The sequence below is a fragment of the Schistocerca americana genome, chromosome 1 (assembly GCF_021461395.2).
Source record: "Schistocerca americana isolate TAMUIC-IGC-003095 chromosome 1, iqSchAmer2.1, whole genome shotgun sequence".
NCBI lineage: Eukaryota > Metazoa > Arthropoda > Insecta > Orthoptera > Acrididae > Schistocerca > Schistocerca americana.
In genome coordinates this window covers 1054163867-1054188646 of record NC_060119.1, presented here as the reverse complement: position 1 = coordinate 1054188646, position 24780 = coordinate 1054163867, and the positions used below count along the sequence as shown (strand labels likewise).

At 38.2% G+C, this 24780-nt stretch overlaps 1 protein-coding gene across 2 annotated transcripts in view; it reads left to right on the top strand.

Moving 5' to 3' along the window:
- The window catches only part of LOC124617109 (mitogen-activated protein kinase kinase kinase 15), a 165139-nt gene that overhangs the window by 3584 nt on the left and 136775 nt on the right, over positions 1 to 24780 (top strand). For both annotated transcript variants that reach the window (XM_047145240.1, XM_047145239.1), the window contains exons 3-8: positions 7267 to 7481; positions 9917 to 10111; positions 14948 to 15120; positions 16423 to 16701; positions 20314 to 20597; positions 20687 to 20846. In XM_047145240.1, coding sequence (XP_047001196.1) covers positions 7267 to 7481; positions 9917 to 10111; positions 14948 to 15120; positions 16423 to 16701; positions 20314 to 20597; positions 20687 to 20846 — 1306 coding nt within the window. The remainder of the gene's footprint in view (positions 1 to 7266; positions 7482 to 9916; positions 10112 to 14947; positions 15121 to 16422; positions 16702 to 20313; positions 20598 to 20686; positions 20847 to 24780) is intronic.

Here is a 24780-nt window from a genome sequence, read left to right as displayed (position 1 = left end):
CATCAGTGTATTACAGCAGTTTGAAGAATAATGAAGAGTATTACCGATATTGGATGTCTTAGTTTAATAAAATATTTCATAGTGTGTGTTGAATGAAAATAATATATGTGACAATAAAGACTATTGATTGAATTTTTGTGAGTGAAACTGTCATTCCAACCTAACCTAGAACTTGGGGTAAGTTACAGGTCTGTTTTCCACCAATACCAGGTTTTTTAGCTCTCACATTCATTGGCTTGGCCAACTCGCAACCAAACTGTCACATTTCAACCTCACCACAACCTAGTAATTTGTGACACATTCAGAAAAAAATCAGATATTTAGATAATGAAGGTTATAAATTTATTTGTTGAGCACTTCACTTGAAGCAATTTCAGCTGGTCCCAGCCTATCCACAGTCTCATAATTAATGACATATTCAGAGAAAACAGTCAAATTCTAATGACAACAATGAAGAATGGGAGCCCAAAACCGGTCGTGATAATAAAATAAATTTACAACTGAAGTGGTATTTTCAACCTCTAGTGAAGAAGAGAATGGTGCCTGTTTCGACAGTAGAAGTTCATTGCCTCTTTTCTCACTTTACATGAAAGTACTTCCTAATGACAAAACTGACACATTGCCAACCTATGAGCGGTAGAGAAACACCCATGCCGGCTGCTGGCCCTGATCTAGACTTTAGCCACAGAAAATAGTTGAGAAACACCCTTATACTTCTTACAAATTCCCTTAAAGATATCATAAATTTATCTATGTTTGCTGATGAACTATTTTAAAAATATTGAAATCTTGAGGTTTATGTGCATGGTTTTTTACATGTCTGTTGGTCTTGATTCAGTTCCTGCTTGCTCAGCAATCATTAGTGGCTGCTCTTCTTCTGATGCTAAGTTTCAAGAAGTAGCATTATTTTACAAAAAACTTTGTGTGGGGTCAAGTACTAGCATATTATGACAAAATATGTGAAGCCAGAAGCCAAGTAAATTGAACTGCCAATACCAGATGTCAGCTATGTCTAGTAAGGTGGGAGTGTACATAACGTTATCATTATGGTGATATTGAAGAAAAGACTACACTTAGTCAGTGAGACTGTTGAAATAAGTATACTGATTCATGTTCACGATAACCTGAATGAGTGGTCCCAAGTCATGGTATGTAAAACACTCGCAAAACGTCACTAACTACCTCCAGCCTGCATTACAACCTCCAAACACTGCAGGTCAGAGGCTTCATTTGGTTCTCGGTACACACGGCACCTTGCGTCCTTTGAAAAGAAGCCAAAATCATTACTAATTGGACCACACCACCAGTTTGTGTTGTTTGGCCCATTGAACATGTGCCTATTTATGTGACACAGTGAACAATGGACTTTTGTGAGGTACCAATCCAAATGTCCCTTTCATGCTGTTCCCTTCTCGGTATTTGTTCAGAAACTGGTTGAAACGGATTTATTATTCACTGATGGCAGAAATTCTTCTTGGTTTTTGAACCAATTGCTATTCATAAAAGGTGTGACAATCATCTCTGGTCCCTGTTGGTTGGGATGTTTTTGTGATCACTGTTGTGTCATGTTACATAGCTGCGAGTAGTATACCATTCCTTGTAGGCATGATGGACAGTGTGCATTGATACACCAACAAATTGAGTGTAGCTCCTTTTTGCCATTCTATCATGTCTCCACATCACTCCATCTTTCTATGCTCATCCCGTAAAATCAACTGGGATGTGACATGACTGTCTATTTCTAACCATTGCTTCTCAGCATATTTATTCCTTAATGAAATTTTTTTTGCAAGTAATATATCTCTATTTCCATCCTATAGCTCAATTCACAGTTTCAGTACTAGAAATAAGAACAGTCTACATAAAGACCTAAAATCACATACCTTGGACCAAAAAGGGGTCCAATATTCAGAAACACACTTTTCAATAAATTGCCAGCAATCATTAAAAACTTAGTTTCAGATGAAGCACAGTTTAGACAGAGTCTGGAAAGACTTTTTGATGGGCAAATTGTTCTACTCTTTAGATGAATATCTTACTAGGGACTGTTAGACCAGATGAAGTAAAAATGTATGTTGGATTTCAGTTTTGACAGCACTAGGTCACAACAGTCAAGATTAGGTATTTTGTATATGATAAATTTATTTAAAGTGCCTAACAGTGTTTCATTCTGACAGTGGATTAATTCTGTAAATATTAGCAGTTCCAGTTTACTATAATGTAGTCACCTATTTTGACAATCTTGTAACAAATGATCAGGGTGTGGCTACAGTATTCAAACGTTTTTTTGTTTTTTATATTATTCATTCTAACATGTTCCACACCCACTAGAATCATCTCATTTTTGGGTCTATGGAACGAAAACTTTATATCTAATCTAATTTACCAGTACTATACCACCCCCACAGCCATCCAAAGCTCTTTGAAGGGGGTAACTGGTATGCTGTCTATCAACCACATTCCTAATGATACTACTGGAAACATTCTGTTACTAATGAATGGTGAAAGGAAATAATTTTTGTTAGCAGTGGTAACTATTTTCACTTGTAATTGTATGATCTAGAATTCTGAAAACTTGGCTTCTCACTCGTCTTCACTGTGGAGATATGGCATCATATACTCTACTGTCTCTAAAGCTGTTAATTATAGCTTTTGCTCACGTTTGTTGTTACATAAGAAATCGTGACCTCAGTGCATACATTCAGGAACTTCTCCCTTTCTGTTTGTTATTGTTATACAAAATTTACTCAATTACTGCACGAAGCAGATCTGCAAATTTCTAAAATTTTAGTATCAGGTTCCTCCCAATTAATGATGTATACACCATGTTATCCACAGGTTGATTTCGTTAACTAATGTGAAAGGTGAAAAATGTCACAAAATGGCAGTAACATTTTTTGTAGAATAAGTAGTTCCTGTTTAAATAGATTAAATTTAAACTCTGTTTTTACAGATATTTTCAGTTGATATATCTTTTTGCCATATGAAATGGAACACACTCATTTCATGTCCGACAGGAATTATTTGATAAGACATATTATGGTTTCCATCTAACAATCCACCTATGTTGTGAATGATCCATCATGTATGATCACATTAAGTAGGTGCAGCATAGCAGTAAAATATCTGAGTGAAACATGTTTCCCTTTCCATCATTATCTGACAGAGTTAGTACACAATCTCCAATGCCTATGACCATTGAGACATTCAGAACAACCTACTTTCCCTAGGTAAAGATAGGACAACAAAGTACCAATAACTCATTCATTTAATGAATTCATGTATTATCATGGCACATGCATGGATTTCTTCTCATATGGAAATATTACCCTTTTTTATGTTCTTGTGACACAGACTTGTTCAACAAATGTGGATTTGTGTTTTTGTGCTGTGTGTTATGTAACAGTAACATAAGCTCACATTTTATGTGCATTGATGTGTGCTTATAGTTTTGTGGGAGAGTAATTTTTTATGCAAGTCAGTAATGATAGTTACACATAATGATGAGCCAAACCAAAACATTATGACACTTTCCAGCTCTGGATTTAGTGCTGCCTTGTGGCATTGTGAGCGCATCACATATTAAAGAAAGTATGTAAGCAGAATAGAGACATATGGGAAATCATTCTAGCAATGACAACAGCTGCAAGTGGGGAAGTCCACTGACACAAGCAACGTGAACAAAGGGCAGATTTTTTATGCCCATTGCCTGGGAATAGACATCTCAGAAACAGTGAAGCTTTTCAGCTGTTGCTTGAGATGTGGCATCATACAATCTACTGTCTCTAAAGCTGTTAATAACTTTCGTTGGAATCAGTGGAAAGTAGTTGAAAGACGAAGAAAGCACTAGTAGATTGCAAGGTGTTGGATGTCCACAATTTACTTGCTCTGCAAAGCAAGATAGGTGGTTACATGTGGCAGATGTGATGCTGGTGGAGCTGCACGTGTTTCGGAGCACACCACGCAGTGCACATTGTTCAACATTGGGCTCTACAGATGATGATCCCTGTGTGTTCCCATATTGACTCAACAATGTCATCAATTATGATTGCTGTGGGCATGGGATCATTGTAATTGGACTCTGGCGTGATGGAAATGTGTTGGCTGGTCAGGTAAATTACTTTTCTTATTATACCAGGTCGGTGGTCATATCTAGACAGGTTGTCATTCATGCAAACGAATGTTCAAAACATGCACTGTGCCTCAGATGCAGACTGGTGCGGGCAATATTATGGTTCGGGGGATGTTCACCTGGGTTGCATGGTATCTGTGGTAGTAAGTGAAAGCACTGTGGTGGCTGTGGACTACATGAACAGTGTTGCAGGCTACCTACATCCCTTCATGCTAGATGTCTTCCCCAATAGCTATAGTGTCTTCTAGCAGGATAACTGTCTGTGACACAAGGCCAGAATCATGCTCATATTGATATGTTTGACAATCAATGTACCTGATCTTAGCCTGATACAAGACCTCTGGGACACTATCAGGCATTGCCACCACACGCACAAACCAGTGGTTCATAACTTATGAGAATTGTGTAACTTGTGTGTCAACATCTAGTGCCAAATACCTCTGGAAACCGACCAAGTAGTTGCTGCCTTACTGCATTACAAAGGTGGACCTACATGCTATGATGCAGTTGATCATAATGTTCTGGCTCATCAGTGGATACTTGTGTATGCCACCTACTGCTAATGAGAAGTTTCTTTAGGACTGATACTTATTTCAAGTGTTTTAATAGTTAAAGAGATTGATTAATTTTGTAGTTTGTGTGTATGAAGATGCGAGATTGAATGGCTGATGCAGTTTGAACAAAACAACACAAGTGCACATCCATCACTTCAGTATAGTTGCTGCGGCAGGAGGTAAGAGAGAGTGAGTGAGTGAGTGAGTGAGTGTGTGTGTGTGTGTGTGTGTGTGTGTGTGTGTGTGTGTGTGTGCGCGAGAGAGAGAGAGAGAGAGAGAGAGAAGGGGGTGGAGGACAGGGGCGTGCTCCTGCCATGATGAACTAGATAGTTGCAGTATGTCATGGGGCTGGGACACCTCGTAATGGATGCTGCTGTGACACCTCACCACAGGATGTGATAGATGCGTAAATCAGTTTGTTTGTGGTGAGATTGTCAGTGCTGGAGAGGTAATCCAAACATTGGACTTTTCACATGCCTCCCTGTCAGGGATGTAGTGTGAGTACTTTGATTTGGGGAAAATTACTGCCACCGAGAGTCAGCTGCTATGGATGTTGATGACAAGTCAGTGTCACCTGTCACTGTGTATAGGTGTGCCACAGCACAACATATCACTTGCAAATACATTGCTGGCTAGCAAAAATGGGGTATCAGCCACGCCATCCAGAATCATTCTCTTGATGTGGAGTACAGAAACCACTATCCAACTTGTGTACCACTATGCATTGCACTTCTCAGGACAGACGACTTGATGCAGGAACAATGACATTGAATGCTCAAAGGTTATCTGCACTAATGAGATGGTAATAGTAACATTGGTGAAGCTTTCAACCCACATAAAAATGCATAGTTTATAGACTTTCTCATTCATATAACCGATTGAACATAGGCTGTTAACTTGCAACACTACATTCCACTTCATTATCTGTCTAATGTAAATTCAAAATACAGAAGTCGGAGTTGCAGATTAATGATGACACAGAAATATGGCACTTATCAGCCAAGTACAAGGTTTTGTTCACCTGTAAACAGACTAACAACAGAAATGGAGGTAACCAATGGAAAACTATCTTCCAGGACAGCTAGATTTTTTACTGGGACAAAAATTCATTGTGAGTGAAAGAATGCGGAAAGACAAAAAGTTTACAGGGCTCTCTGATTGTGAAATGAGATCTACATGTATACTTTGTGTTTAGTCTTGCAGTGTACTGTTTTGAAGGTTTGCATACCATGAACATTCCTTTTATGTCCTGCCCTGCTCTCAGTCATGCTGAATTCTGATGCACTCATGTAGTCTAGCCACTAGTTCAAACTGATGGCTACCACCTACCCCTTCCCTTCCCAACCCAATGCAGGCAACCTGATCCCATTGCCTCACACCTGAGCAACCTGTCTTCCATCGTCCTCATCCCCCCCCCCCCCCCCCCCTCCTGTCCCCACCATATCCTCTGACCTGTTCTCACCCACCTCACATTCGTTCACTGAGCAAGGTGGCGCAGTGGTTAGCACACTGGACTCGGATTCGAGAGGATGACAGTTCAAACCCACGTCCGGCCATCCTGATTTAGGTTTTTCATGATTTCCCTAAATCGTTTCAGGAAATTGCTGGGATGGTTCCTTTGAAAGGGCATGGCCGAATTCTTCCCTAATCCGATAGGGCCGATGAGCTCACTGTTTGGTCCCTTCTCCCAAATCAACCACCAACCCATATTAATTCACCCTTCTACATCTCACCACCATCCTCTGTACTCCCTATCCTTGAACCCAGTGCTCGCTGCTGTGTTGAATGACATGATTGAAAAACAGATTGTTACTTGTTTCATTATGCTCTAGGTTTATTACCCTTGAAATTGTGCAAATTATTCCTGTTCAAAATGCAGCATTCAGACAATTTAATAAATACTTTCAATTGTTTCACCTTCTATATGAACTAGGTTTAGAAAATCTCTTTCACAAGAAAGGTAGTTTTAAATTTCATATGACGTATTTTTAAAGCACATAATATCTGGGCCATATTACATCAGACCTGAAATTTGTGATGTGAAGTGTGGCATGGCAGTGATGTAAGATTAGGACCTAGGGAATGGGCTTCAGTCAAAATTTATTAATGTTTTGTAGCTAATTTTACAAGACTGGGATACATGAATAGATCCTAGAAATTAACAGACTAAGCAATATTTTCATTAGAATTTTCAGGGTTGTGTCTAAGTGTAAGACACCACTGGGAAATAAGTTTCTGTTAGTATTCGAACTAAAAGTAAGCTAGCGGTATCTGTTAAGTTTTAAAATTTTACAGAATGTCCTTCAGCTAATTTGTAAAAGGAAGAGGACATTATTCTAACTTAAACTGAAGAATCAAAAATAGTGTTAGAAAATAAGTTTGATGGAACACTTTTATTGCATTTTTATTGTGTTCTTTTTTTCTAATTTATTTTGAATAAGTGTTGTGATTTTTTGTCAAGGGTTTCCTTTCTTGTATTTCATTTGTAGCTTTTTAATATTTATTGGCTCCTTCACTGATAAGAGCAAGCTATACTGTAAAATCAATATGTTATAAATAAATACTAATTTTTATTTTCAGCGGACTGTCGCAGTGTGACAGACAGTGTCGGAAGTCATAGTGACCTGTCTGTGCACACTGCATCGACAGCACAGACACAGTTGCAGCGTCCACGTATGGATGTTGTTTGTGTAATTGACCTGCATCAACCAGACTATCTGGCTCATAGAAAGAGAGCTCTAGAAGAAGTCCGCCAAGCGTGTGCTCTAGTTAATGCAGCTATGAACCATATACAGGTAATTGCACAAAATAACAAAACACACACACACACACACACACACACACACACACACACACACACACACACACACACACACACACACAGAGAGAGAGAGAGAGAGAGAGAGAGAGAGAGAGAGAGAGAGAGAGAGAGGGAGAGAGATAATCGTTTGGTATCCTTTGGTTTGTAGCCGAGTGGAAGGTCTCAACTAGTGACTCGGTTGATTCTGTGATGGTGTTGGCTCAGATTTCTGGACATGCATTATGGGACAGAGAATTGTGGGATTCCCCTCGATAAGTCAGGGGTGCACTAGACAGAGGAAGCAGGTACTTGAGTAGCAGAGTACTTATGGTGTGCATATGGGGCGTTTTAATGCTAGGCAATTATCTGATGAATGATCACCAGTTGATGTGAAAAGGGTGATATTAGATTGTGCACAAAGTAGATGCTTTGAATGGCAAGATTTTAGCAGTAAATTACTGTAGTATTGGTAACAAAGTTCCTGAATTTACTGCCCTCCAGGAAAGCTGCCACATTCAAATTATGCTCGGAACTGAGAGCTAGATGGAATATGAAGTAGAAAGCTCCAAAATATTTAATGGGACATGAAATGTGTATATCAGAAAGATGGGTTGAATGTCATAGGAGCGGCAGTATTCATCGCAGTCGACAAAAATATTGCATCTACCGAGGTTCAAATTGAAACTGACTGCTAAAGTATCTGGACATGAGTATCTGCCCTAGGTGAACTGAAGTTAATTACTTTTACCATCCACCCAATGCCATCGTAACAGTTTTAGAATCATTCGAAGAAAGTCTACACTAGTAGTATGGAAACACCTCTACTTTGAATATTAGTCGGAGACAACTTCAACATATCGAATATATACTGGGACATCCATGGATTTATTACAGGTGGTACAGACAGTATTATGAATCAGTTGTGAACACATTGTCCGAAAATAGTCTTTAGCAGTTCGTTCAACAACTCACAAGCAATGGAAATATTTTAAACCTCATGAAAAATCAGTTGGGCAGGAGGACTGTACAGCTGTACCTTGGTTTGATCGTCACACAGACTCCAGTAAGCTAGGTGTAGAAATAGGCTTCCCTGGCATATGAGAAGCAGCCAAAAGAGTTGAAAAGAAATAAATGGGTGGGTCGGATAGAATCCCAGTTCAGTTTTATAGAGAATACTCCTCGGCACTGACTCCTTACTTAGCTTGCATTTATCATGATTCTATCACTCATAGCCAAGTTCCAAACAGCTGTAAAAAAAAAAAAAAAAAGCACAGGTGACTCCTGTGTTATATGAAAGGTAAAAGAAGGAACTTATAAAGTTACAGACCAGTGTCCTTATATCAGTTTGCTGCAATATTTTTGAGTGTATTTAATGTTTGAATATGATAAAAATCCTTGAGGCAGAAAAGTTTCCATTCACAGATTAGAAACTTTCGCTTGCGCAAAACTCAGCTTGACCTTTCTCGCACAATATCTGTGAACCATATATGAAGGACAACAGCAGATTCCATATTACTAGATCTCTGGTGGAAAGTTTTTAAAATGGTGCTCCACTGCAGACTGTTAACAAAGGCCTATGCATGTGGAATCAGTTCTCAGATTTGTGATTGGCTTAAAGACACTCTAAGTAATAAAACCGTGTACTTTGTCTTGTATGGTGAGTGTCATCAGAGATAAGGGTGTTTTGCTTCTTCTCTCAGTAACGACATTCTTTTCATGAGCAGGAATAAAATTATTTGATGAAAATACAGTGCTTAATAAAATGAAATTGGTCAATATTTGTTATTATCTCATTGTGGACAGGTTGATCTTTCGTAAATGAAACAACTGTGGGTTATTATATCACAAAAATTCTGTAAAGGCCCACACTCATCCATAAGAAAATCTCACTTAGACTAACTGCAGTGCTCTATGAGCTGTCATAGCCATAGTCCATAGTATTACTAAACGTACTTACATTGATACTACTTAAATGTTGTAAGTATGTGACAGGTTGGTGGAATTGTATGATCAATATTTAAAAAATCCAGCAGTGAGAACATCTGAAGAGGAGCAGTTCTGATATGGGTCACAGTATTCAGCTGATTCTTCAGTTGTGATGGACCAAGAAATCTGTGCATTGAACATTTGTTTGGTAATGCAATATTGATGATCTAAGGACTATTAGCCTACTCTGTTAGTAAAGCTTAAATTTTTAGCAGCTGTTTCATTGTTCCTGTCTGGTATTTAACTCCATTTCTATGTCATGTCCTTTTTGTAATATTGTTGTTAGACCTGTTACACCAATGATAAAACTGTGTGTGTGTTGGAGGGGGGGGGGGGGAATAATGAGGGTTAGTTTTCTTTTAGACAAATTTTTTTTGTACCCATTCCTGCTTCAGCTCTATTTACCAATTTGTAATTATTTCTTAACTGTACTTTCTTTTCTAGTTTGAAAAACTGGATTTTGGTGAAACAAATGTGTTGGATACATTTTATAATGCTGATGTGGCAGTCGTGGATCTGTCAGTACAGATTCAGCAGAGTTCTCTCTTCTATCATTTGGGAGTCCGTGAAAGCTTTGGGATGAAGGAGAATATATTACTATATAATGACTTCGATACAGAGGCAACTTTAAGACTGAAGGTAAGGTGTAGTATGTGAAGTACTGTAAAACGTAAATAGATGTTGCAATAAGAAATATTTCACTTTCTTATTTGGCACATGAGTAGGACTCAGGCATGTATTCGAACCAATGGATAAGGGTGAACCAAATGAAAATTTGACAGAGGGAGAAAAGTAAGTAAATTGTTTTTATTTCAAAAGTAATTACCATAACTGTGAATAAGTTTATCCCATTGTGATATGGTCAGTGCCTTCATGAAAATTGTTTGTCATTGCCTACAGAACCAGGATTGTACTCTTGCGATGCGCCTCTTTAGCTACAAATATCTTTCTTCAGGGCTGCAAAAAAGTGGAAATCACATGGCAAAAGATTGGGACTATATGGCAAATGTGTAAAGGTTTCCCAGTGAAAATTGTGCAACACATTTTTTGACTGCACTGCAGTAGTTTCATTAAGAATCCCTTACACATCCTTCATTCAGTTCTGATCTCTCCCCACGCAATTTCCAGATTTTTAGAGCACTTAAGAAAGACATTTGTGGCTTTCAGATTGCTTCAGGCGAGGAGGTAAACACCTGGGTACACTCCTGGTTCGGTAGACAACTGCAGACATTTTTCAGCGAAGGCGTTCGCCATGGTGCCTCACAGTGGAAAAATGTATTAACAATTATGGCAATTACTTTTGAAATAATGAACAGTTTACTTACTTTTCTCTCTCTGTTCGCTCCCCATATACATTAAAAGGTGACCTGCAGATCCATTAAGAGTGAATATATTAGTGGGTGCACTATAAGTCGTTTAGGCATAGCAATGTGGTTATAGAAAGTGACGGAGGACAGCCTATGTTGAACAAAAGTTGTGGTAGTTGAATTGTTGCTTCATCTCTCTTTGGGCAGCCAAAGAAGATGAGGTTGGCGTTCCTGTATTTACCACAGTAACATAGAGAAGATGCCACCAAGCCAATATGATGTTGGTGTTTCCTGCAGCAGCTGTGATTGAAAGTGAGGTTGTTATAATGTTTTTTAATCTTTTGGAGCATTGATGCTTCTCATGCCAGAAGTTAATAACCAGTACTTGATTAATCTTCACATATTTGGTGCCTTTGTATTTGAATGACTCTTGCCATTATGCATTCCGCTTGTCTCTGAGTACTGCTTTGAGGATATTTAAAAGATCTGCTGTTGGTATGTTACCTCTCTCCATTGTTGCTTTGGGGTATCAGTCTGCTGATTTCCACTGGTGAGCTTCAATGTTAGATTCATAGTATTGTATGTCACTGGACGATTGTTTTGTCCACTGCAGAGGTAGCTCAGTAATTCAAGTGCTGATCTGAAATAAGAGAGGATAACGATCTGATCAGAAAGATGTTTCTCGGCATAAAGAAGTGCTTGTTTAGCCACAAGCTCAACTTTCATTCGGGAGGATGACGGTTCAATCCTGCGTCCGGCCATCCTGATTTAGGTTTTCCGTGATTTCCCTAAATCACTCCAGGCAAATGCCGGGATGGTTCCTCTGAAAGGGCACGGCTGACTTCCTTCCCCATCCTTCCCTAATCCGATGAGACCGATGACCACACTGTCTGGTCTCCTTCCCCCAAATCAACCAACCAATCAACTGTCATAATAATAATTTCCTCGTACAGCATGACTTTTTAACCGCTCTGATAGATGATAGCCCAGTATGCGCACCCACATTCATCTCTTTTTTTCAAAGTGTTGGTCTAGATGACCCTTGAGTTTTTATGATTAGATATATACTAATTCAAAACACAGTCTTTTGAATAACCATAGCCAAAGTCAGGATTGTATGGGCTAGGACCATTTTAATAAAAAGTTCCTAATTAAGTATTTGTGACATGGTATGGCTCTGTGGCCAGCACTAAGAGAGCATTACTTGGATTAGATTTCATTGCTCTTGGAAACATTTTAAGTGCTTTATACTGATATTTATCTAGCCATCTGAGACGTGCCCAGGTATGGAAGTGATGGTATGTATTGTTCCTTCCAGTTCTGAATACAAACATGCTTTGTGAGCAATGTCCTCTGAGTGGTGCAGTCTCTTTCATTAAAATCTGATTATACGGTGACACAACACCAAATATGAGTATATTATGGTGCAATGCTAGAATTACATTCTAGTGACAAATGATAATTTTTCATCTTTTACTCCACTGTCACTCACAGTAATCAAATTAGAGTAGATAATAATTTTTTGGTCAGCTTTACGATTAGGCCTTTCATCTTTTTATGGTTCTTTCTGTCAAGGTCCGCCCCCCCCCCCCCTCCCCCCTTTTTTTTAGTTAGTTAGTTGTACTCTCACATACCTTTGAACAGGAAAATGATATCTCTAATGGATCTATGATAAGTATGGTAGTCTGCTATAGCAATCAGTTGTATTACATCTGACGTTATGACACCTGTCTAATCTTCATCATTTGTGGATGACTTCACTATGTTCTCTCCTTTCCCAAGTTTTGAAACAATAGCTCATCAATTTTGACTGATGATTGGGTGATCGGTGTGGCAAGATAGGACAGGTTTCAAATTATTGTCAGAGGAATGTGTGTGTCTATTTCAAGTATGTCAATCACTTTATTTTTGTATCTTTTTTAGGGGTAGGAGAGGTTATCAGTCCTCTGGCGAGTTTGATGATATCCCCTGGTCCGCCAATCTCATCTCAGAGTAGCACATCACCCAGGATTGTTACTTGTCCTATATATTCCAGTCTCTGCCTTCCTCTACAAGTTTTGCCCCTTGTGGGTCACTTTTAGTACCCTGGACATTATTCTCTGATGTTGTGACACATGTCCTAATATCATGTCCCTTCTGCTGGTTGGTGTGTGTGTGTGTGTGTGTGTGTGTGTGTGTGTGTGTGATGATTGTATTTCTTTCCCCACCATTTATGTGGAGAAACTCATTTCTTACCTTATCAGCCTACTTAATTTTCAGCATCCTTTTGTAGAATCACATTCAAATACTTTGTTTCTGTTCTTTTCTAGTTTTCTCAGTCTTCTGTACAATGCTGCACATTCTCAGAAAGTTTGATACTAGTGGAATTCTTTTTATTGAGGAATGCACTCCTTGCTTGTGCCAGTTTCTTTCTTTTTCCTCCAGCCTTGTTTTGCTTCCAAGAAAGCAGAACACTGTCACTTTATCTACTATGAGTTCCCTAATTTTGACATTACATTTGTCGCATATGCTACTGCTGTTACTCCTTAATAGTGCAATCTTTCTCTGATTTACGCACAGTCCATATTCTTTGCTCAGTAGGTGATACAGTCCATACAGCAAGTCCTGTAATTCTTTACTTTCACAGAGGGCAGCAATTTCATCAGGGAATCTTATCATTGATTATCCTTTAACTTTGAACTTGAATCCCTCTTCTGAACTTTTTCTCATTTTTATTTCTTCTGTGGTAAGCAGGTTGAGCAGTAGACAAGAACTGCATTCCTATCATTGTATATTACTAGTCTTTGCCTGTAGCGTGCAACTATTTTTATGAGGATTTCAAACATCAAACACCAGTTTATGCTGTTGAAAGTGTTTTCTAAGACTACAAGTCCTATGGAAGCGTCTTGATGCTTCTGAAGTCTGGTCCCCCCCCCCCCCCCCCCCCCTTTTTTTTTTCTCTACAGTATTTCATATTTTGTTCTTATTTATAGGACTTTTATCTGTACCTAACTTTGTTTTGGCTTTTCTTCTCCCCCTCAGTTCACTTTTCTCAGTATCTCTTTGATACTGGATGCTTCACAGTTTCTCTTTGTCCTTGCTCTCTTCTTTCATGTGAGTTTCATACTGCAGTCTACAAATGAATCCTCTTCTGTTCTTAAAATTCTTTCTGACTATATTTTTTTTTACCTTGACATATTTTCATCTTTATGTGTTACATTGGTTGCTTTCAAACTTCTGTCTCCTCTTGTTTTGCGTCCCCAGAAGCTTGCAGTGTGCATACACCTCATGTGTGTAACCACACTATTAAAATCTCCAGAAACTTATTATGTGCATGCATCTTCCAATTGTAACCACACTAGAAGGAAAAAAAAGGTCCTGTGTCTATTACTTGAGTGTTCAAATCTCAGTATTTCAATTGCAACTGCATATCTTATTGTTATCACTGCATTGCTACATATATGTTTGTTTATTAGATTCACTGCGAGGAGTTTACTTGGTATTTTCTGGGAAATCTGCTAGTTTTTATGTGGCATATTCCCTAAGTTGGAATGCATTCGACCAGTATTCAAAAAGAAGTTGTGAGAGTGTTCTTACAGGTAGTTATCAATTTAAACACCATTTTTACTAGCAGTGCATAACATTTATTAAAATTTCACAGATCATCTTGTACTGGCACTATGTGTAAATTAAATGTGTAAAAATTTTGTAAGATTTTGTAATTACTTGCAGTGCATATTGTGCAGTGAATCTGCTTTTTATAGTTTACTTTTTTTTACGGCTGGCCTTTATAATGTTTATATCCATGTGATATCAGTGGGTGGGTGCACATTTCAACTTTGTAACTGAATTTCATCAGACTTGTCAGCTGTAAATTTACATCCACTGACAATTTTTTTCCTGTACTTGTACTGCAATAATAATAATAATAATAATAATAATAATAATAATAATAATCCACATTAAAACTCATTTGTTCTTACATCAATTATCTTTTTCATTTTTTTTCGTCTTCCTTCCTGACCCGTGATACAGCTATGTTGCTGGTGACATTGATGATGATGGTACTGTTATTACCTTCCTTCCTTTATTCATATGATGGTGGTTTTTAATTCACTGTATTCTTTAATATTCCTTTATAATATGAAGCTGTAATTATTTTTGATTTACAGTAGTAGATGTTTTACAGATATCATGTGGCAGCTATACCTTTGTGTCGTATCGACTTCTTGACTGTGGGACGTGCGTTACAACAAATCCTGCAGCTGCAAGACTTACAGGAGAAGAAGGCTCTCTGGATCCTAAACAACATTTAACAATCAAACTGAAAAAGTTACTCCAAGATGTAGAAATTCAGTCAAAGTAAGTACATTTAGGGAAAACAACCTTAAAAAGTTACTGCTTTTGCTAAGTGAATAGTTACTATATGTGAATAATAATTGTCTACCATTTAACATATAAGTTGTTGAAAATGCCAGAGTTGGAGACTGTATGAAATGAACTGGTGTGCTGGGCTCATAAATAAAATACATTTAATTTACGTATCCTTAGAGAGAGAGAGAGAGAGAGAGAGAGAGAGAGAGAGAGAGAGAGAGAGAGACTACTGATTGTTGGGACAGTTATGATGGTACTATATAACTCGAATGATACAGTACTGTCATACTCGTGCTGCTAAATCATTCCAAATGTAAGTGTAAATGCCGAAGTTTTCCATCAGCGCAGAAGACAAATGTTATGTTGTCAAGCACAGATAATATGTTTCAGTACTTCAATTCTCTCATTAATCCCATCTGAGACAGTTTTTCCTGTAAAGATAGCAGCTGTGTCATTCTGTTACTAGTAGTTGCAAAACTGATGCAGATGTAACACTGATTATTTCCATACAGTCCTTGAAAATGGAATTGGAGCTCTGAATTGTGGTGGATAGTAGAAAATAACAGTATTGTGACTGGAAATGGAATATTATTAATAAAAATATCTGCATAACCTATCATTTTGTCTTTGAATTTCTTGGGCTTTGAGAAACGAGTACTGAAGTCATTACATATGATTATATTTTTCTTGCGAGATTGAATGTCTTCCATAAGTTGCTCCACGTGATTATAAAACACCTTTTTGTTTCTATCTGGGAACCTGTTACACAAAGAGTAACTGTATTTTGCCGTACACAACCGGTAACTGTACTTTGCTATGGCAATTCATCTGTAGTGTGTTCTGCACATTTTTTAAGTGGACAGTTTAGTTAACTACTGTTCTAATTATCTTATAAGTGCCAGTATACATGGGGGAGGGGTGGTGGTGGTGGTGGTGGTGGTGGTGGTGGTGGTGGTGGGGGGGGGGGGGGGGACCTTTGCCTTTCGCAGGCAGTTTTAATCTGCCAGGAAGTTTCATATCAGCGCACACTCTGCTGCAGAGTGAAAATCTCATTCTGATGTGCAGGAAATTTTGATACCTCACATGTATTCAACTGATGAAACAGAATGAGACTTACTGCATAACAGTGAATAAGTTGATGAAGTTTAGTAAACTTAGCCATAGTTTATTGTGTCCTAGTAAATTGATTGATCATATTAAGTGTATTATTCCTTGTACCTGAATCTGAGTGTTAACAACACATTTTTTTTATTTGGAAATAATTGAATATATCACAATTACTTCTTTCAGAGCACACATGAAGGAGAAGTTTTTAGCTGACTTGCGTAAAGCGAGAGAAACATATACGGGAGAGGAATTAGCAAGAGTGCTTCATAATATGAGGAAAAGACTTGATGATCCCAATGTGCTCTCTGGTGAAGTGCTGCTGAATGTGTTAATATCATTTAGAGAAATTCAAGATTATGATGCCATGGTGCAACTTGTTGACGACTTGCGAACTGTACCAAATAAGAGGAATTATATAACTACTTCAGCAATAGGATACCTCTATGCATTTGCACTGAACAGGTTAGTAAGATTTTGAGATTTTTTTGTAATTTTCTTTTAGTTATTGCTTCATAAATGATAACAATAGAAACTACCGGTGAGTTCATAAAGTTTGGTGTATATGCAACATTTATGAAGACAGGAAAAATCTTTTTATCTGTTCTACTCTGTGCTGAAACTAAATTTAATTTAATTTCCTAGAATAAGAACTGCAATTGCAATATAAATAAATTTGGATACAATCATACAGAAAGGTAATTTAAGTATGAAAAATTCTTAAGTACACAAAGAGACAGTAGGACTGGTCAGTTCATACATGCAGTTGGCAGTATTTCCTGTACTGCTGGCAGAAACATATAAAAGTAGTTTCCTAATGAAGCAAAAGAGGAGTGCGTTGGAGAAGGAGGGACAAGGGCGATGGGTGGGCGGTGAGGGAGCCAGGACTTTTGAAACCCAGGCTGAAATTGTCTCACCTTGTAAGAGGAGAAAGGTGGCTACACAATTCCTCTTTCTTCCATGAAGAAGAAACTTGTCCTATTGAAAGCAAGAGTGCTGTACTTGTAGAAATGTGGCCAACTGATTTACAGAAAATATTTTTCGCTAATAATCTCCAGTTTAATAATAACTGTATGTTACCAGACATGTGAAAATGACATAATTATTATACATTATAATGGAGGAAACAATGAAACTGAAAACCTGGCACAAACAATGTTTAAGGACGAAATATCAAAGTTATTGTGGAGCAAGAAACTGATAGTGACATCAGTTACTGTAACCTTGGACACACATTTATAGGAAGCTCACTAATCTTAAATCATTAAATTATTGTTAATAATGCGCCAACAAAGAGAGAGAGAGTGAAAGAGAGGGGAGAGAGAGAGAGAGAGAGAGAGAGAGAGAGAGAGAGAGAGAGAGAGAGAAACTGTGCAAGTATTGGAAAAAAAAAGCCTGTAAATGTTTGTGTTTCAAGAGGTGACTCTGAAGCATAAATGGTTAACAGTGGAAGGCCAATGTGCGTGGAAAGAAAAGTTTGCTATCAGTACATGAAGGCATGGTTACTATCAGTGTGTATTACTGTTTTGGACTGTTGGCGATCAGAAATGTAGTTTAAAGGCAAAAATAATTCAAACACTAAGGGTTAGTCAGTATGAAATGGAGAGGAGCATGTTGGAAATAACTAGGGGAGAGAGGAAAATAATGACAGTATGTTAAGCTAATCTATGTGAAGATGAATGAGACTTACTTGATAACAGTTATGGAGTGATAAACCCCAAATTTGTTTCTAGGGCTAGTAGGGCAAAAGAAGAGGGTAATAGTGATGATAGGAATGAATGGTTGACCAAAAATGTCTAAAAAATACCTTTTATGTGCAAAAGACAAAAAGGGAGGGAAAGTGTACACACACACACACACACACACACACACACACAGAGAGAGAGAGAGAGAGAGAGAGAGAGAGAGAGAGAGAGAGAAGGAATAGCAGCCTTTTACACGGCATGTCTACCACCAAATTTTATCAGTCAGGATGAATGGTCATAGGGAGAGGATGTATACTGGCAACACACAATAACCTATTGCAGAGCATGTGCTACAACATGACAATCATGACCTTGGTCTCTGTTTCATCACATGCACCATCTGGATTCTTCCCCCAGGTGCTAGTTTTTCAGAACTCCACAAGTGGGAACTAGTGCTGCAACATGTCCTTGGTTCTTGCTGCTCACCTGGCCTTAATTTATGTTGATTTCTTCCATATCAGCAGTTCTTCACAGCAACTACTCCTTTCTTCATTCCGTTTTAGTTTTGTACATCTTTCATTTTCTTACCTGTTTATTTTTTGCTGTCCCCCTCCCACCTCTGTTATGTACAATGCACTTAGCTTTCCACTCTTATTAACATGTACATGATGTTTTAGCAGTAATCTCTGTTTTGCGTATTACCCTGTCTTCCACCTTTAAGCTCTCAGGTTTTCAGATCTTGTCCTGTGCATTCCCCAAGAATCAGTCTCTCGTTCCCACCCTGCCTGGTAAGTCTCCGCTGACCCGCAATTCTGGGTGACTTTTCCGAAATCTGCCCCTTTTCCTAGACCACTCCAGTCCTTTTCTTTCACCCCTCTTCCTTCTTCTTCAATCCTTCTGCCTAAAGAAGGAGCCACTGACTCCGAAGTTTGCCTAATTATAACGTTTTTTTTAATGTGTGTTTTCTGCCGCCGCTTGGTGAGTAGATTATTTATCTATCCAATTACCTTATAAGTTTATTTACTGTAATTTTATAATGATTATTGATAATAAGTCTCACATTAGGACACGAGTATCTTTTTAGTATGGTTTCATGAAAGACTTTGGCTTTTGTGTCTTATGTTCACCATTGGAAATGATCAGAACATATAAGGAAATACATATATTTGTGTTAGCACTCAGCCACTGCCTTCATGATAATCACAAAGACATTGGCTGAGTGCTGACTCACACAAATGCATATGTGGGCTCCCTCTTTGTTCTGATCATGTCCAATGGTGTAAATAAAACATGGAAACAAAATTCTTTCAAGAAATCACATTAAAATGATATTGATGTTCTAATGTGAGACTTATTATTGATAATCATTATAAAACTGCAGTAAATAAAACTTGTAACACAATGTTGATTAAAATACTGAAGTTGAAAGTCTTTTGTAAACAGAGAACAATAGAAGGAGAGCTGAAATTGTCTTCATGTTACGGAGCATCTTGAGGAGGTATGTTTATGTCTGACATCAGGTCATACCAACTTAAGACTGCACACCTAGTGTGGCTTTCACACGAAAGTAGGCAGATCATGAAAGCCCATTATAAAGATGGCCATCTTCAAAAGTGGTGTTTATTTGTACAAATGACTATGAAATTAATTTAAAGCTGTTTTAATACAACACAGTGAGTAGAAGGAAGGTTGCTACTAGAGTCACTATTGTCAGATCATGATTATTGTTAAGTCAGTGGCTCGGCATACTTTCCCACCCTTCCAGACACTGCAAACGTATAAGACAGGCAGCTGTGACCCAGTAAGCCGCCAGTGAAATATCTCACTTACCACACTAATGCTACATTACATGATCAATAACTTTGTGTATAGTATGTGTTTTCTGCTTTGTTCCAAGGCTGACATTGAGCAGGAATTTGATGCACTTTTTCCAGACATCTGTATGAAAATCACTGTTAAAGGTCATGATAACATCAACAAAAACTTAAATCATGGAATCATTATTGACGGTAAAGCATTATATTGAGAGAATAGGACTTCTTTTGGGACTGATAAAAACGACTGTAAACTGGAAAACAAAATGTGAGCACATAAAACTGGACTTCATTGTAGCAAGTTTTCATTCATTCATTCATTTGTTATCACACCTTGAAATTATGGCATGTCTATTTTACCTTTAATGCACATATTGTTCTTTCATTGAAATGGGCTATAATATTTAATATATCAGTTTAAAAGTTGTTGATAAAGTTCATTTGTCCTAAATGTTATTACACTTACCGTTTTATTATTATGTATTGAAATTAAATCTTAATTTTCTACTTATTTTAAATTTTTTGCTTCTGCCTCTCAGCATATGAAGTATCATTTTTCTTTTTTATAAATACTACAGGCGCAATAAAGAAGGCGACAGAGAACGAGCTCTCAGAGTGATTGAGAAAGCTTTGGAGAAGAAGGAAAATCATGTACCTGATATAGTTTGTCTTTGTGGTAGGATATACAAAGACAAGTTTGTTGAATCTCAGCATCAAGATAAAGATAGTTTAATGAATGCTATTCATTGGTATAGAAAAGGATTTGAAGTGCAGCCGAATGAATATGCTGGCATTAATTTAGCAACATTGCTTGTTATAGCTGGTAATGAGTTTTCAAAATCAGAAGAGCTGCAGCATATAGGTAAGAAGTGAATTGAATATGAGAATAATCTGTATTAAACATATATTTCAGGTTTTTAAACTGAAGTTTGTTTGCTCATTTAATTATAGGTATGGTCCTCAACAATTTAATTGGTAAAAAGGGTAGCCTGTCATCATTACAAGACTACTGGGATGTTGCCACTTTCTTCGAAATTAGTGTTTTAGCAGAAGATTACTCAAAAGCTATCCAAGCAGCAGAATGCATGTTCAAGTTAAAGCCACCAAACTGGTGAGTTTTTGGAACTGTACACTACACAGAATTGTCAAACAATATGATAGAAAAACCGTTTATTTTTGTACTTTGTAACATTGTGGCTCCCTCATATATAAAATTAGCATAACAAGTTACTTTGCTTGGACTGTCTGTACTAACTATTTCACAAGCCATTTTATGAAATAATATTATTACCATATCTGTTATTTACACAAGTGTTGTTCACTCTTGAATGCAAGGCATAGACAACAGTGCATATGAGGCACTTCGCGCCGCCCCCGCCCACATCCCCCCCCCCCCCCCTCCAGCTACTCTTAGCTCTTGCTTCTGCACAATCCCAATTAATAGTTGCACTGAGGACCCCAGTAATTTAATCATTTTTATTGCCTTGTATATTGTTAAGATTTTACATTCAGTGCCCAAATGTTATAGCCAGCTACATGCCACAACATGTGATAATGTCCAAGGAGCTCATACCAAGACACAGCATAGTCCAGCTTTTCTTGCTTCCCATCTCTGCCTGCAGAGAGACACTTCTGAATTATGCTCTGTTGTATTTAGCATCGCTTCCAAGGCACTCTCTTTTGTGTAGTGCTTCTTGCAGCACAAATGGCTTTAGGGCATCTGCCTCAGTCTCTCTTGTATATCAGCTTTTCCTCTGCTGCTGTTCGTTTGTAACTTGTGTTTGTCTCAGTTTTCTTGCCCTTTAAGATCACTGTTGTTTCTGATGTCTTTTAACTTTTGACCACCTACCCCTGTTGTTTACACAACTGGCATATGGAATTATGACGTCTATCATGGAGGGTCCTCTTGCAACCCAGAGTTGCCCCTGACAACTTTGTCTCCTCGATTCCACCCACATCCCACTTGGTCCATCCAATGTAATCACTGTACTCTCTGTATTATTAGTCCCACACTGATGGCACTTTCCAGGTAGGATTCTTTCTGTTGTATTGTTCCTAATGTTCAGCAAGTAGTTACTATGCTGTTTACATCTAATCACCTTTGTCTTTGTTGTTTCTGATCCCTTTCTCTTCTATTGCACTTTTGGGACAGTTCTGTTCCATCTGATAGACCCTCAACGTAGTCACACCAACTGCCTGACCTTTTTTATGCAATCAATAGTGGATTTTCCATTTGCACTTTGTAGACGAACACCTGTACATTTTGCTTTTCCAAAATTACTTTTGATCTTCCTGTACGCCATAGTGAAATTTCCGGCAATCATATCTCAGTATCATTGCATATTTCTCCTTTCCACTCCAGTGTGGCCTGTTTGCAGTTTTTTTTTTTAATTTCATCTGAAAGCAACTACAGTGCTCTTACCTTATTTATAAGATTCCTGTATTTACTTCTTTCATCCATGAGTTTGAGTGTTTCCTGGCCTCTTCAACTACACCTATGGTGTCCTGCCCTGGCTTAATTATTTCTATTTTTGAGGGAAATTTTTCTGATGGGATCTGCATTAAGCCACTGACATTAATCAAGGATGTGAGGTGAAAATTTGTGTTGTACTGGGATTTTGCTGCGCATGCTACACTTCTCTACGACGATTGCATTAACCGCCATCGCCGTCTGGACACGCTCCGCATCTGACTCAAATTACCAACGTCTTATATGCAATGCAGCGTCTCTATCCATGTAGGCCTACTGCTCCCCACAGCATGACCTGTATTCCCACGAGGAAAAAAAAAAAACCTGTTGTGCATCAACACGGAAGGAATCATGTTTGGCTATCCAGCCTATAGAAATATTACACATATACATGTGTGGTGTCTGTTCTGTTGGACACATCCGGATGGCTGAGGTGGCTAATGCAACCATTCTAGGGAAGTGAAGCATTTGGGTTTAAGCCCAGTCTGGTACAAATTGTCAACTCGCATCAACACCCATAGCAGTTGACTCTCGGTGGCAGTAATTTTCCCCAGATCAAGGTACTCACACTACATCCCTGACAGAGAGGCACGTGAAAAGTCCACTGTTTGGATTACCTCTCCAGCACTGACAGTCTCACCACAAACAAACTGATTTACGCATCTATCACATCCTGTGGTGAGGTGTCACAGCAGCATCCATTACGAGGTGTGACGGTGTTCCAGGCTGTATGTATGAGACAGGCGAAATACCCTCAGACTTCAAGAAGAAAATGATAATTCCAATCCCAAAGAAAACAGGTGCTTGTTGGTGTAAATATTAGTGGATTATAAGTTCAATAAGACCTGATTGCAAAATACTAATGCAAATCCTTTACTGAAGAATGGAAAAACTGGTAGAAACCGACGTGCTGAAAGATCAGTTTGGATTCAGGAGAAATGTAGAAGCATGGGAGGGAATGCTGATGCTATGACTTCACTTAGAAGATAGGTTGAGAAAAGGCAAACCTATGTTTATAGAATTTGTAGACTTAGAGAAAGCTTTTGACAGTGTTGAGTGGAATACTATCTTTGAAATTCTGTGGGTAGCAAATGTAAAATACAGGGAGTGAATGGCTATTTACAACTTGTACAGAAACCAGATGGCATTATAAGAGTTGAGGGGCATGAAAGGGAAGCAGTGGTAGACAAGGGAGTGAGACGGGATTGTAGCCCATTCCCTATGTTATTCAATCTGTACATAGAGTAAGCAGTAAAGGAAATGAAAGAAAAATTTGGAGCAGGAATTGAAATCCAGGGAGAAGAAATATAAAGTTTAAGATTTGCCAGTGACATTGTAATTCTGTCAGAGATGGCAGAGTACTTGGAAGAGCAGTTGAACAGTTTGGACAGTGTCTTGAAAGGAGGATATAAGATGAACATCAACAAAAGCAAAATGAGGATAATGGAATGTAGTTTAATTAAATCAAGTGATACTGAGGAATTTGATTAGGAAATGAGACATTTAAAGTAGTAGATGGGTTTTGCTATTTGAACAGCAAGATAACTGATGATGACTGAAGTAGATAGGTATAAAATGTAGACTGGCAATGGCAAGAAAAGCGTTTCTGAAGAAGAGATATTTTGTTAATATTGAACATCAATATAAGTGTCAGGAAGTCTTTTCTGAAAGTATTTGTATGGAGTGTAGCTATGTATGGAATTGAAACATGGATGATAAGCAGTTTAGACAAGAAGAGGAAAAGAAGCTTTTGAAATGTGGTGCTACAGAAGAATGCTCACGATTAGATGGGTAAGTCATGTAACTTATGAGGAAGTAGCGAATAGAATTGGGGAGCAAGGAAATTTGTGGCACAACATGATTAGATGAAGGGATTGACTGATGGGACATATTATGAGACACCAAGGGATCAAAAATGTAATATTAGAGGGAAGTATTGGGGGGAGGGGGGGGAGGGGTAAAAATCATAGAGGGAGACCAGGAGCTGAATACAGTACGCAGATTTGAAAGGATGTAAGTTGCAGTACTTATCTGTGAGATTAAGAGGCTTGCACAGGATAGAGTAGCATGGAGAGCTGCATCAAACCAGTCTTCAGACTGAAGACCGTAACAACAACACTTCCATTTTGATTGTATTCCACTCCTCTTTTACTGAACTGCTCGCAACTGCTTCAGAAAATTTGCAATTCATCTCAGTCTGCCCTGTATTTTAAGTATCCCATTTTTTTGTTTACTACAATCCATAGAATGTTAAACTTGTTCATCCTTTTATTGATAAACCTCTCCTGAAGAAATCCTTCCTGGAGAGCCAAAGGGGGTTAGTTTACTTCCAAAATTCTTTGCTAAGAAAATGGCCATTGGATTACTTTTATAAGACCGTATGCCCCACAGCTACCCTTTGTGTCTATCATGCTATGGCTTCCATTGCCTTCTGCTTGCTCTCGTCATTGATCACTGCTAATTCTTTTGCATTTGGGATCAATTGCCCACCTTCTTTTGGTAAGGCTGTTGATAGAATGAGAATGACTCCTTTTAGTGGAGCTCTATGGCACCATAGCTTATGATTCTTTATTCA